The 18,650-nt window shown below is 38.7% G+C and overlaps 1 protein-coding gene and 1 non-coding gene across 2 annotated transcripts in view; one reads left to right on the top strand and one right to left on the bottom strand.

Moving 5' to 3' along the window:
- Positions 1–5,303, top strand: part of ATF2 (activating transcription factor 2) — a 72,526-nt gene extending 67,223 nt beyond the window's left edge. Inside the window, exon 14 of the mRNA XM_014568385.2 lies at positions 899–5,303. Coding sequence (XP_014423871.1) covers positions 899–1,125 — 227 coding nt within the window. The 3' untranslated portion in view covers positions 1,126–5,303. The remainder of the gene's footprint in view (positions 1–898) is intronic.
- Positions 5,304–15,983: 10,680 nt separating this feature from the next.
- LOC116663961 lies at positions 15,984–16,137 on the bottom strand. The gene has a single exon (XR_004320312.1). It is a non-coding gene; the product is annotated as a small nucleolar RNA SNORA62/SNORA6 family (small nucleolar RNA).
- Between the last annotated feature and the right edge of the window lie 2,513 nt (positions 16,138–18,650).

Below are 18,650 nucleotides of genomic sequence, written 5' to 3'. Positions count from 1 at the left end.
GGAGAGGAGCCTCCAGGAAGCATCCGTGATATTGGCAGTGTTCTCTTTACTGGGGGCTGGGTTCACAGGTGTTCATGCTGTCATTGTGCTCAACCTACATACACTGTGACTATGTGTGTGTTGTGCATATCAAATGTTTCACTAAATGAAATTACTGGATTTTCTCTTCTGTTAAAATAAGAAACATGTAGATTTGTTGTTCAGGCCTAGAAATTGGTAGATTTATTTTCATAAATATTTAGAACGCCCTTTCCTGAATATCTTCTCAATTACCGTATCTAGAGTTTTATATGGATTTTTATTTGAATCTCAATTAATTCATGCAGCTATAACAGCTGGTGGCATTTAGAGTCTAAATATTGCTTATTCTCATGTGTATGCATCATTAGAATCAGGTGTTGTAATCATCCGTTGCTGCAGTAGATGGAAAGTCAGCCAGAATAAATACTCTGCAGAGGGAATTATTTGAAGATATAATTTGTGTATAAGAATTCATTTTGTTTATGCATATGGTTATACCTTTTTTTTAATCTTTTAATAAGAATCGCATGTAGGCAAACAGACTGTGTTGCTGGATAAGTGTTTGACTATATCTATAGGAGACCTGTCTGCCAAATTCCTACCCAATTTTCTTCAACACAATTTAGCAAATAATTCTTCAGCTCCGTTTTATGTGGCACTGGGCACTGAGGTGTTTCCCATGCTCCTGTTGTGCCCTTATTCAGCCTGTTGCAGGCAAAGCTACCTACTTGGTGACTTTCAGCAACCTTTCAATTACTCAGTTCCAACTTCTCTAAATATCTGATTTTGTAAAATGCCTTCTAACTTTTTATTCTGTGTTTTGACTCAACCTTACAGCTATTTTAGGAAACTGAGTAATTTTCCTTTTTCCACTCAGCTGCTGATAAAGATGATAGTTCAGAAGACCTGTCAGTGCCAAGCAGTCCACATACTGAAGCTATCCAGCACAGCTCTGTCAGCACATCCAATGGAGTCAGTTCAACTTCCAAGGCAGAAGCTGTAGCCACCTCAGTCCTCACCCAGATGGCGGACCAGAGTACAGAGCCTGCACTTTCGCAGATTGTTATGGCTCCTTCCTCCCAGTCACAGCCCTCAGGAAGTTGATTAAAAACCTGCAGTGCAGCAGTTTTAGATACTCATTAGTGACTTCAAAGGGAAATCAAGGAAAGACCAGTTTCCATTTATGCGAAATCTGTGGTTGTAAATTTTTTTTTTTTTACTTGAAATTAAATTTGGCTCTAAAGTTGGTGTAGCAGCAGTTAATGATCAGACTGAACAATAGTTTTTAGTCTCTGGAAAAAGACTGATTTTTCTTTTTTTTTATAAATATTGTTAGGTTTATTAATTTTTCTGTGCTCAATGTAAAAATTGTATTATAATTCATTGTGGTTTATTTCACTTTTAATTTGGTGGTGTTTTAATAAATGGGGGTGTTACTGAATCTCTTTTCCCACTTCCATTTCTTTTGACCACCTCTGAACCCTCAGTTGTGATGGTAGTGTTGTTACATCATTTATACCAAAGTTCTGCTTAGTCCCTATTGACTTTGTAATGGTAACAAGGTCATAAAGCACTAGCAAGAGAAAGATAGAAATTTGCTTTTAATCTTTTTGCCTTTTATTTTGCACATTATGCAAAAGGAAGAACAAGTGAGTGAAACATGGTAAAAGACATACAGTGCTTTTATGCACACTCAAATTAAATGAAGATCAATAATAGTGCATTTTCTTTTTAACATTTTAAGTAGGCATGAATTGTGGAATCCTTTATCATTTCAAAAATGACTATTTTTCAAGTCTTAAATTCAGTATTTTTAAACCCTTTGTTTTGAGGCTATCAAAATATGAAATTATATAATGTATGATACAGGGTTATCAGATATCTAATAATTTTTTGAAATTAGATTTTTGGGTTGGTCTTTTTTTTTTTGCAGCTTTCAGGTTTCAAACTGAGACGTTTATGCATAATCAAGGTATGGTTGCCAGAAAAGCCTAAAAATTATTACTTAGAAAATTTAAGACTGTTTACCCCCATTGTCTTGTACTTGCAAGCTAACTTGTACTTATTCTTGTGAAAGCACTGTCATCTTTTAGTAGCAAATTTTGATAATGTTTCTTGTGGGAAAAAATCAGTATCTATCTTTAGAACAATGTAATTATAATGTGGGAAACAAGAGTGAGTGAGAGAGAGGGTGTGAGAGAGAGAGAGAGTGAGTGAGTGAGTGAGTGAGTGTGTGTGTGTGTGTGTGTATGTCTTTCAGTAGTTTATGCCAGCAATCTTTGCTTGAATGTTTAACGATGCCTTCAGTGTGATGCTGGCCAATAGATGATTGCAATTTAAAAATGTCATTACTGTGCAGGCTTGGATAACTAACATTCCATGATGTAGTTTGTTTCTGATGAGATGATTGTAGGTACACTTTTCTCATTATCCAATCATCTGTGGGATACTGAGTTTTCTAATGTGCCATTATCTATTTTTATTCTGCAGTTATGTTCAAAATACAGTACAATATTTTAAAATAGATGAAATTGTTAAAAATAAAAAAGTAGTAGACGTGTGTAAGAAAACTCTGTAAAATAGTTATGAGTCCTCCCCAGTAGCAACTTCTGGCGTTCAAACAGGATTCCATTGTGTAAATATCTGTAATGCATTTATAGTAAGTTGTGTAGTTTTTTCTGCATCCCTACTACACTATTTGCTAAAGTCTCAGAGCCATCGCCTAATGAGACTGACATTTAAAAACCTGTATGGAATATCCTTGATAATTCAAGGAAATATCCCACCTGCCTAAGTTCCAAACTGGGAAACATTCAGATTATACAAGTGACATTTCAGGACTTTCAGATATGAAGATAATAGGAATTTAATTGTTTGGCTTATTAAAAATGAGAGCATTTTTAGTTGATAATTCTACTTCTAAAATTTTTTTATTTTTAACTGATTTTATAATTTTCAGGTAATCAATTTCTAATCATGATTTTGCCATATTAATGCTAAGGAGTTGATCTCAAAGGCACAAAATATGAATTCTGCAAGAAGGCTATTTTTATTCTAGCTTGGATGGGTTAGATAAAGCCTCAATTTTTCACTCTCCTAAGTCCTTCAGTGCATTTTTCTTTCATTTTGTTATTTATGCAAGTTAAAGTTCTTTGGTAACAGGAATTCTTGCAACTGTAAAATAAAACTAAATAGATGTAAGAAGTCATGTAAACGGTTAATGAGCTTATTACCAAGGTTAGCAAAACTTTCATTGTAAATCAGTCTGTACTCAACAAATAAAAATCATTATTAGTTGTAAAAACACAAATTCCATTTTGACTTTCAGGGTGTCACACTACTTCTGTACCTAGCATTTCGAGTCCTTATATTTGCAATGTTACACAAACTGTACTATTTTCTTTTATGTGCAGTTTGCATGAGTAAACCATCAGAGAATAAATTCTATCTTTAAATTATGTTTATAATTTGCTTGTTCTTACCTATCTTTCATAAAGTAACATCACCTGATAATGATGCTTTTCTCCTTCAGAGTGTTTATTACCTGAGAAGAACCTGATATTCTTTCTATTTCTGTGGTAAAATTTATTCCTTCTCAAAGATCTTTCAGCTGCAGGGTGCTCAGGTCTCTTTCCTCTTCCCTGCCTTCACTTTAAGCCCCATTCATACACCATGAACCTTTATGTCTCCAGCACTGAGCCTTCCCTTAGCCACACGCAGAGCCACACACAGATTCACCAGCCATTGATGTCTCTTGGTGACTGCCTGACAAAACATCTCAGAATATCTCTGACACTGAACTCTAATCTTCCCTCACCCTGCCTTCAAACACACTCCTCCCATAATGTTTCATAAATCAATTGATGACAACTCCATCCTCCCAGTTGCTTAAGCCAGAACAACCGTGTTCTCATCCTTGATTCCTCTCTCTTCTCATAGTCCGCATCCAACCCACCAAGAAATGCTATTTGCTTTACCTTCCAAATACAGAATTCAACCACTTCTCACCATTTCCAGTGTTATCACCCTGATCTGCACCTTCATCATTCCCCACCCAGGTTACTACTGTATTTACTTTATAATCCTCTCCTCTCTTCCACCCTGCCTATACAGCCCATCCTCAGCACAGCAGCTACAGTGAAGCTTTTCAAATATATATCAGGTTACAGCACTCCCCTGCTCCAAATTCTAGAGCGGCTCCTCATTGCATTCAGAGCTGGAGTCCTTACAGTGGCCTACAAGATGCTCTGTTCCCCCATCCACATCCTGTTATATCTCTGACCTCATCTCCTACCACCTTGTTTCATTCAGTGAATGTTTAAGCGCAACTAGGTGTCAGTCATTGTTCTAGGCACTTGGATTAATTACACCAATAGCCAAAACGTAAAAACCCCTGCCTTTGTAAGGCTTAACATTCTGAGAAAGGAGAGGGGGATGTTGGAAAACAACACAGTAAATTAAGTACATCATCTTAGATGTTAGAAGGGATAGTGCTAAGTGAAGAAACAGACCTACCAGTTTTGCTGGAGAGCGCTGGAGTTTCAGTCTTCTCAGATTGAACCAATCTGAAGAGATGCAAAGAGTCACATGGCTATTTTTTATTTTAAGGTACACATTCCAACAAATGTGCTTAATCTAAATTACATAATAGTAGGTAAAAGATTTCATGAAGACAAACTATGTCACAAAGTTTGATGAATGATCTATTAAAATATCACACTCATTTGCTTTGACTTATTTCAGAGGACAGAAAAGATAATCTCTTGTTTCTAGCATGTACTTACTGTTAAGTGTAGTTTTGCTAATTCTCCATCTCTGAAACTATAGAATTTGATGCTTGACACTAGTAATTTATTTGTGAGAATATAATTATGGAAGAATCCTATTTACTGCTAGGCCTTCATCTTATAAAAATATACACATACAGACACACACACACAAAAATACCTAGAGAACAGTTATCAAAGCCATTCATTCTAAAAGAAAGATATTTAGAAATTTTTAATCTGACATTTCTAGATTATCTTGACCATAGGTACTTTTAAAGCAATTAAAATACCATTTTTGTGCCTGATGTAATTATGAAAAGTCATGTCTTTAAACTTTTTAATAACTGCAAATAAATTTCTGTAATTCTCATATATATATATTTTTAAGTGTAGTAGGTCTTTCTGAACTATACAAATTGAGACTTGGGTGTTCGTTGAGTCAAAGTATTAAGATCCTTCTGTGTAAGAAAAAAATCACAAAATGTAGAATAAAGACCTTTCTGGAGAAATAAATAGCCCTTCCATTTAAGTAAATGGTGAGTTGCCAATTACCTATTTCCATAGAAAAAGTATGATGGTGAAAATGTTTCCAACACTAAAGGAGTTATTAGTTCTGAAATAGCAAAGGCCATGTGACACTGGAACCTACAATAAAAGAAATTATGCATAATTTTATTCTATTGTAGCAGTCTACGGCAACAAATGTTAATTACAAAATTATCAATTATGTCAGAGCACTCAAACTAGCAGGGTTCTGTTATTCACCATGGGGCAGTGAGTTGTGTCTATTTTCCTCAAATGGACAGGCAAATTTTTCCAATGGCTTTATGAGAAGAAGATGTCATTTGTACCCTTGTCATGGTCACAGTGCTTCCCTTGCCTCATTTTGCATTAGATTTAACACTTAAAACATCATTCCTTGAGCTAGAATTTTTTTTAACAAAACAGTTGCCATGGTTTTATCATGCATTTCTTCAGTTATTTGGGAAAGTATTTGATTCTGAATTTCATTTTTAACTATCAAATAAGTCAAATAAAGGTAGGTTTACTTTAGTCACTTAATTTTCGTAGGTTTTGCTACCTACAGAAGTAGACAGAAAAGGAGATTGTTCCCCCAAAAGAGCTTTTTAAAATTATTTTTGCTTTAATAATTTTTAAAAGGATGTAAATTTATTAACACTAAGGGGAAAATGCCAGTCAAAACTCCTATTATTTAACAGTTGTTTAGCAGTGAGACAAAGACAGGAGATTGAAAACATGGCATGTTAAACATGTAGACAGAGGGAATTTCATAAATTTAAATAAATAGGAAAAGAAGAAAGGCTGAAAATGAGCTAAGTATCTTAAGTTAAAAAAAAACAAGAAAACGCAAAAAATAGATTAGAAAAAGGAAAATAAAAGTGGAAATTAATATTAATAAAGAACAGTAGAGAGGAGCAATAACACCCAAATTTGGTTTTGAGGAAAGGAAGGTAGGGAAGGAGGAAGAAACAAACTCCTGAGGAAGAAATGATTTAAAAATTTAAAAGAAAGGATATGTATGGTTAGATGCTTTTCCATATATAGTGTTATACTTCAATAAAGTTTAAAAAATTATAACCAAAAAAGCACAAGTAAACATGTTAGGAAGGAATGGGGATTAAATTCCACAGAGACATAAAACAGCTGAGTATCAACTCTACAGTCCTGGTTTAAGAACCTAAGAAAAAGAATTTTTTAGAAAATGTAACATCCAAAATTCACAAATATGTGGAGATTAAACAACATGCTACTGAACAACTAATGAGTTAAAGAAGAAATCTAAAGAGAATTTTAAAAATATATTAAGATAAAATGGAAATACAACATACCAAAAATTATGAGATGCAGCAAAAGCAGTTCTGAGCAGGAAGATCATAGTGATAAATGCCTACATCAAAAAGAAAGAGAGGAAGAAAGAAAGAAAGAAAGTCAAACAACTTAAGATTTATACCTCAAGGAACTAGAAAAAGAAGAACAAAATTAGTACAAGGAAGGAAATAACAAAGATCAGAGCAGAAATAAATGAAATAGAGACTGACTGAAAAAAAAAAAAAGGTCATTGAAACTAAGAGCTGGTTCTTTGGAAAGAAACAAAACAGAAAAACCTATAACTAGACTCACCAAGAAAAGAGAGGACTCAAAATGAGAAATGAAAGAGATGTTAATACTGATACTACAGAAATACAAAGGATCATAAGTGACTACTATGACCAATTACGTGCAAACAAATTTTACAGCCTATAAGGAATGGAAATATTCTTAGAAACATACAAACTACCAATACTGAATCATGAGGAAACAGAAAATCTGAAGAGACTGATTACTAGAAAGGAGATTGAATCAGTAATCAAAAACCTCCCAACAACAAAAATTCAGTACCAGTTGGCTTCACTGGTAGACTCTACCAAGTATTTAAAGAAGAATACCAATCTTTCTCAAATTCTTCCAGAAACAGAAGAGGAAGGAATACTTCCAAACTCATTTTACTAGTCAGCATTACCCTGATGCAGAAACTAGACAAGGATGCCACAAGAAAAAAAATTACAGTCTAATATAAGCATAGATGCAAAAATTCTCAACAAAATATTAGCAAACTGAAATCAATAATACATTAAAAGGATTATACATCACAATCAAGTAGGATTTATTCTAGGGATGTAAGGATGGTTCAACACCTGCAAATCAATGTGTTACATTACATTAACAAAATATAGATAAGAATCATGATCATCTCAATAGACACAGAAAAACTATTTGACAAAATTCAACAACCATTTATGATTAAAACTGTCAAGTGGGTATAGAGGGAACATATTTCGATGTAATAAAGGCCATAAATGATAAGCCCACAGCTAACATCATACTCAACTGTGAAAAGCTGAAAGCTTTTCCTTTAAGATTAAGAACAAAACAAGGATGCCCACTCTTGCCACTTTTATTCAGTATAATATTGGAAGTCTTAGCCAGAGCAACTAGACAAGAAAAAAGAAAGTCTCCAAATTGGAAAGGAAAATGTGAAACTGTCACTATTTGCAGATAATATCATGTATAGAAAACCCTGAAGACTCCATCAAAAAGTTATTAGAATAAATGAATTCAGTAATGTTGCAAGATATAAAACCAATATAAAAAAATCTGTTGCATCTCTATACACTAATAATGAACTATCGGAATGAGAAATTAAGAAAATAGTCCCATTTACAGTTACATCAAAAAGAAAACAATACCTTGAAATAAATGTAACCAAGGAGGTAAAAGACCTGTAGGCTGGAAACCCTATAAAGACACTTATGAAAGAAACTGAAGAAGATACATATAAATGGAAAGCTATTTCATGCTCATGAGTTAGAAAAATTAATATTGTTAAAATGTCTGTATAACCCAAAGAAATCTACAGATTCATTGCAATTCTTATCAAAATACCAATGGCATTTTTCACAGAAATAGAATAAGCAATCCTAAAATTTGTATGGAACCACAAAAGACCCCAAATAGCCAAAGCCCTCTTGGGAAAGAAGAACAAAGCAGGCATTATACTCCCTGATTTCAAAATACAGTTGACTCTTGAACAACATGGGTTTGAACTGCATGGGTCCACTTATACATAGATTTTTCTTCAATAGTAAATACTATGGTACTATACAATCTGTATTTGGTTGAATCCACGGGTGCAGAACCATGGATATGGAGGAAACTTGGATACAGAAGACCAACTGTAAGTTACATGAGGATTTTCAACTGCACAAGAGGTCAGTGCCTTCAACCCCACTTTGTTCAAGGGTCAGCTATATACTGCAAAGTTATAGTAATCAAAACACAAAAACAGACAGAACAATGGACCAGAATTGAGAGCCCAGAAATGCATATATGATCAATTAATTTACAACAATGGAGCCAAGAACATATAATGGAGAACAGTCTCTCCAATAAACAGTGTTCGAAAACTGAACAGGCACATGCAAAAGAATGAAACTGGACCACCATCTTATACCGTACACAAAAATTAACTCAAAATGGATTAATCGATGAACATAAAGACCTGAAACCATAAAACTCTTCAAAGAAAACGTAAGTGGCAAGCTCCTTGAAATTGGTCTTGGCAACAATTTTTTTGGATTTGATACCAAAAGCAAAGGCAACAAAAGCAAAAATAAGCAAGTGGGACTACATCAAACTAAAAAGCTTCCGCACAGCAGAGAAAACCATCAACAAAATGAAAAGGCAACTTACTGAATGGAAGAAAATATTTGAAAATCACATATATGATAGGGGGTTAATATCAAAATATATAAGGAACTCATACAACTTGAGCAAAAAAAGGCAACTGAATTGAAAAATTACATAGAGGAAAATGGTAAGAATCACAGCATATTTCTTGTCCAAGAAACTAAGCGAGCCTCTTTAGTGTCTCCTTAAATTGCTGGAGGAAAAACTGATGAATCCATTTCTATATTCAATGAAAATATTTTTCAAAGTTGAAGGAAAAACAAAGGCTTTTTTCAACAAGCACATACTGAAAGAATATATTAACTTCAGAATTTCACTGCAAGAAATGTCAAAGGAAGTCCTTTAGGAAGAAGAAATATGGTAACAGATAGGAACTTGAATCAACAAAAAGAAAAATTTCCAGAAATGGATAAAATGAAGGTAAATATAAAAGACCTTTTTCCTTATTTCTAATCACTCTAAAAGATCATTTACTGTATAAAGATAATAACAATGCATTATAAGTTTATGGCATATTCAAAAATAATATATATGACCACAGCAGCATAAAAGATGGAAGGAGACACTGAAATAATACTGTTGTAAGGTTCTTATACATAATATGAAGTAGTATGATCTTGTTTAAAGATACAGTGTGATTAGGTAAATATGAATGCTATAAATTCTGGGGCAACTACTAAAAAAAGGGGTATAAATAACATCCTCTTTAAATAACTTCTATAAACTATAAATTAATATGAAAAAACAAATATAATAATGAACAAAACAGACAAGGACAAAAAAAAAAAATAGACAAACAAAAGGAAACCCAAACAGCAAACAAATACAGTATGTTTAAAAAGATTCAACCCAATAATAATCAGAGAAATGTACATAAAAACAAAATGATATAAACATTTGTCATCAGATTGGAAAAATAAATCAGATGTGGCCAACCACTGGGAGAAGATGTAAGAACATTTCTGTTGCTGGTGGAGCATATATTGGTGCCATGACTTTGAAGAGCAACCTTATAACACTTTATAAAGCTGGTGACGTCCTAACACTCAGCAGTTTCACTTCTCATGTCTAATTTTCTATAAATGTGTCATAATTTAAAATAAAAATATTACATAAAAACATCATTTTAAAAGAATATGAAAGTGAATAAATATATATATATGTATATATATATATATATATATATGACTAGGACATTGTGCTATACACCAGAACTTGACATATTGTAACTGACTATACTTCAATAAATAAATATCAGGGAAAAAATCATTTTACTGAAATTACATTGAACTTTTTTGAGTGGCTCACTACCAGTATTAACAACCTGCCTTTTAAAACTCCATGACCAAATCCCAGTCCCTGTGTGTTACTTCTCTTGAGGCTATTCATCATCTTAAATACAGGCAAATATTTACACCAAAAGCAGATTCAGCTGGACAGTGTTTGAAACAAGTAGCCAGTGATTTTACACCCTGACATGCCACTGCTGATCAGTTTTCCCACATTCAGTATGCTTCTGAGATTCTATGTCTTCCATCTGAGTGAAACACAAACACTCTTTTGGACAGAGAAAAAACATTGATATAGTAATACGTAATACATCATACATCATACATCATACATCATACTCCTTCAAGAGAAACCAAAATGGACCCAACTTAAGCAACTTATCTTTAATATATAGCAGAACCTCTTTCTGAAACTAGAAGAACAAACATTGTATTTTCCCAAATGGAAAGTCTATTAGGAAAATTCTATTTAGAAGGAAAGTTAGTTAGGAATTTAAAATTTTAACTTTAAGCTCTTAAGGTCAGATGTATCTAACTGTAAATTAGTGTATTATATTTATGTTCTACTTGATGAATAGCAAGCAGAAACCACTAGGAAATTCACTACAAAAATATTGTATGGAACCTAATGAATATTATGCAAACATTAAAATCATAATTTACAGTCCAATTACAACTGTAAAAAGATGCACAGGATAAGATAAACATATTTTAAAAGAAAAATCAAATTAATGCTTCTGCTTTCCCAGTGATTTAATTCAACATTTTTTCTTGGAAGTTTGGAATTTTCTTTTAGTATGTTTGCTATTGTTTAGGAGAACTTCAAGATCACAGATACAGCTAATGAGGACAGAAAAATACATTAAAATGTTACATATAATATTTAAAATATTTCAATACATAGCTGAGCTATAAAGCAAGAGGAGTGCCATAAAGAAAGAGGATGCCCACAGCAGAGAGTTGGATTTGAAGTTAGACGTCCTTGGCAGTGAGAGATTGCACTGGGCTCCCATCATAAAGCCAGAGCCAGGAAAGCACGACTCCAGTAAAACTCCAGTCCTTGGCAGAAGAACTGACTGTACATCTTTCCAGCAATATCTCTACGCTGTGGAGATAGAGCACACTTTTCAATAGAAGGTGGTCATCTCTACAACAGTCCACCCCTTTGGTCACCAAATATTGAGCACACTCTTCTTCCCACACTGAACATACTTTCATCTCCCAAAGGAAGAAAAACTCTAGTCCCAGCAAATTACTGCATCCAGTTCAGAGTCCAGAGGTGAGTCCAGGGCTGAACTGGCACAGCCCTATCAGATATGGATGTGGCTCCGTGTGACCCAGCACCACAGAAACTGATGGACGTGTTAACCTTCTCTCAGACCCCCAACACTCCCACTGTGCCATTACAAGTCAAGGAGAGGACAACCACAACAGAAACATCCCCCTCCAGAAAAAGACTGACAGAGGACACGCAGCATTCAGTGGTCTGCAGCAGTAACTAAATCAGATGGGCAGGCACTGTGAGGATTCTTCTCTTTTCTGCAGCTGGGGAATTTCCTTGATTAGACCTCATTCCACTTGTTGGTAGGATTCCTCTATCCTTTGTTGCCCCTGGATCACCTTTCTGGAGGTTCCTGCATGTCCATTATTCTCCTTGGCCACATCGTGGTGAGTGTTGGAGATTACGTCCTCCTTGGGAGTCTTAAGATTTCACAGCCTACTTCCTGCCTGTGCCAAATTTGGAGCCCAGAGATTGTTTCAAACTGTGAAAATCTTTTTAGCCAAGGTTCATGGATTCTTCTGCAATATAGCTTTCTCAAAATCTCAGCTGGCTTATGATCTATTTGCTTCAAGTCGGTGTCATAAGCCAGTAGGCACACCCAGCCTATTCAGATCTTTCCAAAGATATTAAGTCTAGTTTACAACATTAATGTCTCACTCCCAGACCTCTCTCTCTCTTTCTCTCTCATCATGGCAGTTTGAGCCACCAGACATAAGTGAGAAGACTCAATTCTTTGTTGCTGGGTTTATTATTGATTGGCCTTTAACAATTACACCCTTTCTTAATGTCCCTTAGAGTTTAAGAGCAGGTGGCTTCTCCAACTCTGCCACTCTAGTCCTCTCAGACCTCAACAAGAGGGGCTACTTCCCTCCGCTCCATTCTTCAGAGAGTCCCTCTGTCACTTACCATCTGATACTCAGCCCTGGCACAGCATAACTCATAGCCCTAAACAGCTGCTCTCATAACTTACACCATTCAGGCTCCAGGAATACACTTCACACCTCTTTCATATGTCATCACAACAAAGTAACTACATCAGAGAGTCATGAACTCTCGCAGGCTATCACTGCGGATGTCAGAGATGGGCACTAGTTTAGAGTGGGTGGAGGACTGGAGGAATGGAAGTGCTTAGGAAAGAAAAAGACTAACTTGTTAAATCTTTTCTCTCAACGTGAATTCGGCAGACTCTCGCACAATAAAGTATCATTTCCCAGTAATGTCAAATGCCCATAATTACTTTACTTTTAACCCTTTATATCACTACTGTCAAGAGAACAGAAGTAATGTAAAATCTTATTATATCCACATAATTAGTGATTTTATTAAAATAAAAATTATATCAAATGTCATAAATTTTGTGTCAATTTTCCTACACATGTAAATATTATTGACCCACCGAAGAACACCTAAAATACATGCAGTAATTATTAGTCATCTGTGACATTTGTTGACTCTCAGTCATTACAAAAACAGCTTTACATGATTTTCAATATTTTTTTACCTCTGTTTATAAATTTCAAATATCTAGACAACTGTATATATACCTCTCTTTGTACTCTGTCCCCAGATCTCAGGAAGGCAGGCATACCTCTAAGGCCTTAAATTTTAAGGTGCTCTCTATTCCCTTTCACTTGTGTGTGCAAACTGAACAATTCTTGTCATCTTAAACATTGCTTATCACCACGCCAAAGTAGGAGGGGATGGGGAGGGAGCTCTTGAGGGTCTTAAATCAGCAATTCCCGAGATCACAGATACCATCGCTACACACGACCAAGAACTGGTCACATAGCTTCACCCAGGCACAAGGGGCCAGAAGAGGAGAACTGGAGAGATCTGGTCGGCACAGTTGATGTGCTATGTTCCTGTCTTACAGATAAGGCGATCCAAGTCTAAGTAACCAAGGTCACATGGTCACACAAGCAAGAGAGTCAGAATTTAAACACAGGCAGTTTAGGTCGTGAGCCGGTTCTCTTAACCACTATGCGACACAAACCCTCCCGGCATCTGAAGAAATCTTGGGTATGGCTCTGGAAACGCACAGGATGTAAAATTCCGGTTTAAGTTGATCTCATACAGTTCTCAAGGACACAAGAAACTCCAGCTAGTATCTAAGAGTCACTTTCACGGTGTTCTGACCCTAGAACCGCACATGCAGCCACATGATCTCAGATACGTTAGTGCAAATGTCACTGAGGAGATAAACACCCAGCGGCCCTGCAGGTTCATGCCCTCAGCTCTTGCAGTGGCTGAAAAAGCAGCCCCTTCAGCGGGTCTGAGCCAGCCCAGCGGAAAGCAGCTTACAGCCAAAGGCTGAGTTCTGGAGGCTCTTTCTCAGCCTCCTCCACCGGGAGACCTCACAATTACATCCACCAAGTGTCCCCACTTCCTCCCGTCTTGCCTATAAATACATAAGCACTGCAGGCCTCCCCTCCTGGAAACCAGTCCAGGCGCCCCGCCCACTAGGCTGCCCCAAGGCCACCCTTCGGTGAAACAATGAGAGCTCAGGGCACTGGTGCCCTGCGCTCCTTCTGTTTGTAAGGTTTTCTTTTTCGCCAATGAAACTATCTTAAGTCTGTATCACATGACAAAGGTGACGTGTGTACCCATTCACTACAAGACACATCTCTGAACACCCAGGAATCCAGAATGTATCCTACATACATATTTTTTCTTAAAAAACAAAAGCACTCAGGGAAGGAAAACAGAGGTAATGACTTCAGGAAACTGCCCCAACTCCTAGGGCTGGGGGAACAAAGAGGAGAGACCGAAGCTGTAGGGCCTAGAGGTTGAGAAAGGGTCCCCCAGAGCTGCGACCCACACCTCGGTTCTGGGAGATGGGGACCAATTCCTGGGGTGACACGAAAAGGGGAGCCAGCAAAAAAGGAAGCAGCACCCCCTCTCCTACCTTCCAGCTTCCCTCGACGGAATCCCCCTGCTGGAACGCACCACAAAGTCTGCTGACAAAGAAGTGTAGTTTGCAGAGTCCCGACCCCAGCATCAAAAACGAGTTTAGAAGCGAGGAGGCAGATCTGAGAAACAGGCGCTCTCTCCGCTCACCGGCGTCTCCCAGACCGCCTTGCTGCCCCGCGGCACGTGGCGGCGGCACGTGGCGGCGGCACGTGGCGGCGGCACGTGGCGGCGGCACGTGGCGGCGGCACGTGGCGGCGGCACGTGGCGGCGGCACGTGGCGGCGGCACGTGGCGGCGGCACGTGGCGGCGGCACGTGGCGGCGGCACGTGGCGGCGGCACGTGGCGGCGCTCAGGCTCATCCAGTGAATGGAATTCACGTGTGCGACTCCCGGGTCACGCCCTTCCTTTTTTCCCTTTCCCCTGGCTGCGATGTCCACGTGGAGCTGAGCCACGGTGACCCCACAGATGAGGTTCACAACGTACAGGTGGTGGAGGAATAAAATTAAAAGGGCCTGAGGCCCTGAAGTCACCGAGTCACCTGCATTAATGCAGAAAAATATTAATTCAGCAGAAATTGTGAAATTGAGTGAGAGGGAAAACCAACAATACCACATAATAAAGTTGAGTGAAAGAGCAACCAACCTCCAATTGTATTCTCTGTACAACAGATACGTATAAAACAGAAAGAGAGAAAGGCTGAAAAAGAGACAAAAAAAATACATTAGGGAAATGCAAACTAATAAAATTGGGGGTTGAGGAATATTCAAATCTAAAGTATTAAATGAGACAGAAACATTCAAAATGGTAAAATATATATATTATATATATATACACATATATATAATATATAAACAAGCCTTCTATTCTGAACATCACCAAAATATGTTATAATAAAGTGAACCCTGGATAAACTAGATCCCAAGAATTTTGAATTCTTAGAGACTGAAAAGGAATTGGACTTAGGCTGTTACAACACCCAAATTCAAATCAGCTTTTGATATTCCAAACATACTCTTATATTAGATAAAACAGCCCAGAATTTGAGAAATCTACTTGTAATTATTGGGTAATTATTCATTTGCATCTATGAAGGCTCTGTGAGGAGACTGGGTTTTCCATTGATGAGATGAATGTTTCCACTGTCAGTCACTCTAGGAACAGCTCAGCCCCCGCAGAGACAAGGCTTTGGGCTGGAGTGAGACGCGTCCCAGGAAATGGGAGGTGCACTCCAGGGCCTGGATGGAGATGCCTGGCGTGAACTACTCCTCCCTTGGGTGGGCTGAGAGTGAGGAAGGGGCTCCAGGTTAGTGGCCCTGGAAGGTCTGGGCCTGAGTAGAAGTAAGGCTTTTGCTGTTGTTGCTTTGTGCCTTTTCCCCCTCTGTGTGGTACTTTTTCCACCATCCTTGGACCCTCAGGAAAGTCTCATTAAGTCTCTCTCTCTCTCTCTCTCTTTTTTTTTTTTTAACTTGTAGCAAGCATTACTATCAAACTCCACTCATTGGGCCAGAGACCCTCGCAGTGTTAGAGAAAACTGTGCCCCTCCCGCAGCACACTACCTACACCTGTGAATTCATCGGGCAACCAGGGGCCTCAGCTCCAAGTTCTAACAACGTGCGGATCTCATTAAGCCTGTTTAAATGTTCCCACCTGACCTCAGCTTTCACTGCGGGTGACTGAGGCAAAGCCAGGGCAGGGAGGGCAGCAGCCTGAGAGCACTGTCCAGCAGGAGCTGAGGCAGCCAGTGACCAGCAGAGCATCCTCTCAGCCTCTCAGCTCCCACACTGCTTCAGCCATGTTCGGACCCTTAACCAGATGCAGTTGTCACTGGCAGTTGGCTGGGCCTGTGAGCTCTAAGCCTGCAGTAACCTGCCATCACCCAGCCAAAGAGGCTCCAGGCCCAGGACCTCACCACCAGCCCACCTCCTGCTCCAAGAGGAAGAGTCCCTGGGCTAAGTATCCACAGCCCTGGGCTGGGGCCCCTCCTATAGCCAGATTTTGTTCTTTGTTTATTTCGGGGAGTGGTGGTGGTGATATTTAATCATTGATTTAGAGGAGCTCCTTTAAACTGTGTAAAAGTGGCTACTGGGTGCACAGAGGGGAAAGCCAAGTCCACCAAGCTTGTGGCCATCAAGTAGCGTCGTGGGGTAAACACTCGGCTCCCTGGGTGCTTTGGTTTGTTTCTTGCCAACTGCTCCCAAACTGTCCGCTCTTCCAATATCTGCTGTGGGATCTTAGGGGTTTATCTGTCAGTAGCGTTAGGGAAGGAGTTAGCCTAAGTGTGGAGCCCACTGGGTGACCTCAGGACTTTGTTGAGTCTGCTTTTCTTCCCCAAGGGTCACAAGATGAGATGACTCTGTGTCCTGGAATTCCAGAAGAAAGGACTGGGGAAAGCAGACAGAGCTGTCATGGGTGCTCCAATCAGAGAAACGCTGGGAGCGTGGGAGATGGATGACGTGAGATGAGAGATCATGGGGGCCCATTTGGGAGGGGTCAGGTGTTGGGAGACAGTAATGATAGCTGAAATCTGGGTGTGATACTATGGGGTCCCTGCTGTGTCACCCCGACTCTTCAGCAAAATCACAGAGCATCACACAATGTTGAATATGTTTGGAGTTTCTTAAGACCACGGAGAAGGAATCTGGGTCTGATGCACAGCTGCACCAAGGAGATTTGGACTCAGGAGCACAGAAAGCAGCAGAACCTAGTTGGGGGAAGGACTGGGGAGGCTTCCCAATTCACACAGATCCTTGAATTTGGGTTCAGTCCAAGTTTCATCACGATTTCTGGAGAAACACAGAAGCCCCAAGTAATAAAGAGCCCAAGGATACTCCCTGTAGTGGCCTCCAAATGAGCAGAAATCCTGGATCACAGAGACCCAGCAGGAAAAAGACAGCACACTTAAATTAGGTAATGTGAGAATTTACTAAAGGGACTATGTACAAAGAGGAAGGTCTAAGGATCCTAGAAGCTGACTGACTGGGGTGGGTCAAAGCAAGGGCACGGAGAGTGAGAGTGAGTAGCTACCAAGGAAGTTCCAGAGGAAGAGAGAGCTGTGTGCAGAGGGCTGCAGCCAGCCCACAGGCCCCCATAGGAAGGGACCTGGACCAACAAACATCCCCACCTCTTTCTCCACCCTCCCACCAATCTTCTGTCCACTGGCCAAACTCAACCAGCAGCCAGACGACAAAGGAACCTGTTCATCGAGTCTACACAAGTCAACCCCGGGGACACACAACAAGATGGAGGTGGGGAGACACTGGGCCTGGGTTGGGGGAGGGAGCACAGTGAGCAGATGTCCTGCACAACTGCTGTATGTTACTCAATGTTCAGGTGGAAAGACCAATGAATCTGAAAGGAAGAACGCACTTGTACTTAATATCTGCTATTTATCAAGCATCCTGCACCAAAAACTTTATAACATTTAAAAAAAAATCTGTTCACCCTAAGAACTCGAGAGGTGGGGCAGGGCAGATATTGGTATTACAGGTGAGAAAGCCAAGGTACAGAGAGGTCAGGAGGCTTGTCCAAGGTCGTAGGGCTGGTGAGTAGCAGGCTTAGGGTTCAAACCCAGGACAGACATAGAGGGAAAGCAAGGCTTCAGGTTGGTACCTAAAATCCTATTTCACCATTTCTAATGAGAAAGAAAAATGTGTTTATTCTACTTAAATAGTTGTTCTAACAGCTTGGAGTGCCTTCACAAGAGATTGACAAGTTCAGTTTTTAACAAAGTGTCTTTAGTAATGAATTTGCAGAAGATGTGGCATGTCTAGGAATGATAGGCACTATTAAATGGGACTGAAAAGGCTAGTAAGTATCTTTAAAGGGAAATCTGATTTTTTTAAATATGAAAATTTAATTTTTATTAAAAAGGTACAAGGATTGTAAATACAAAGTGATTTCTCAGTCAGGCGAATATTCGTGTTTCTCTCTCATACAGGACTTGCCTTCTGCATCACTCCCTTCCCTGGGGCTAAAGGGGACAAAAAGAAAGACCTACTCATTTCCACTTCCTTTAAGGACAAGCAGGACAGTGTGTATTGAGAAAAGCAAAGGTTTCATTTATACCATAATTGGTCTAGAAAATTGGAATTAGTTGGAAAGTAAATATTAGGACTGAAATGCAGTTGGTAG

This window comes from Camelus ferus, chromosome 5 (assembly GCF_009834535.1).
Source record: "Camelus ferus isolate YT-003-E chromosome 5, BCGSAC_Cfer_1.0, whole genome shotgun sequence".
NCBI lineage: Eukaryota > Metazoa > Chordata > Mammalia > Artiodactyla > Camelidae > Camelus > Camelus ferus.
The sequence above is the reverse complement of the archived record's forward strand: the minus strand, read 5'-3'. Positions and strand labels throughout refer to the sequence as shown.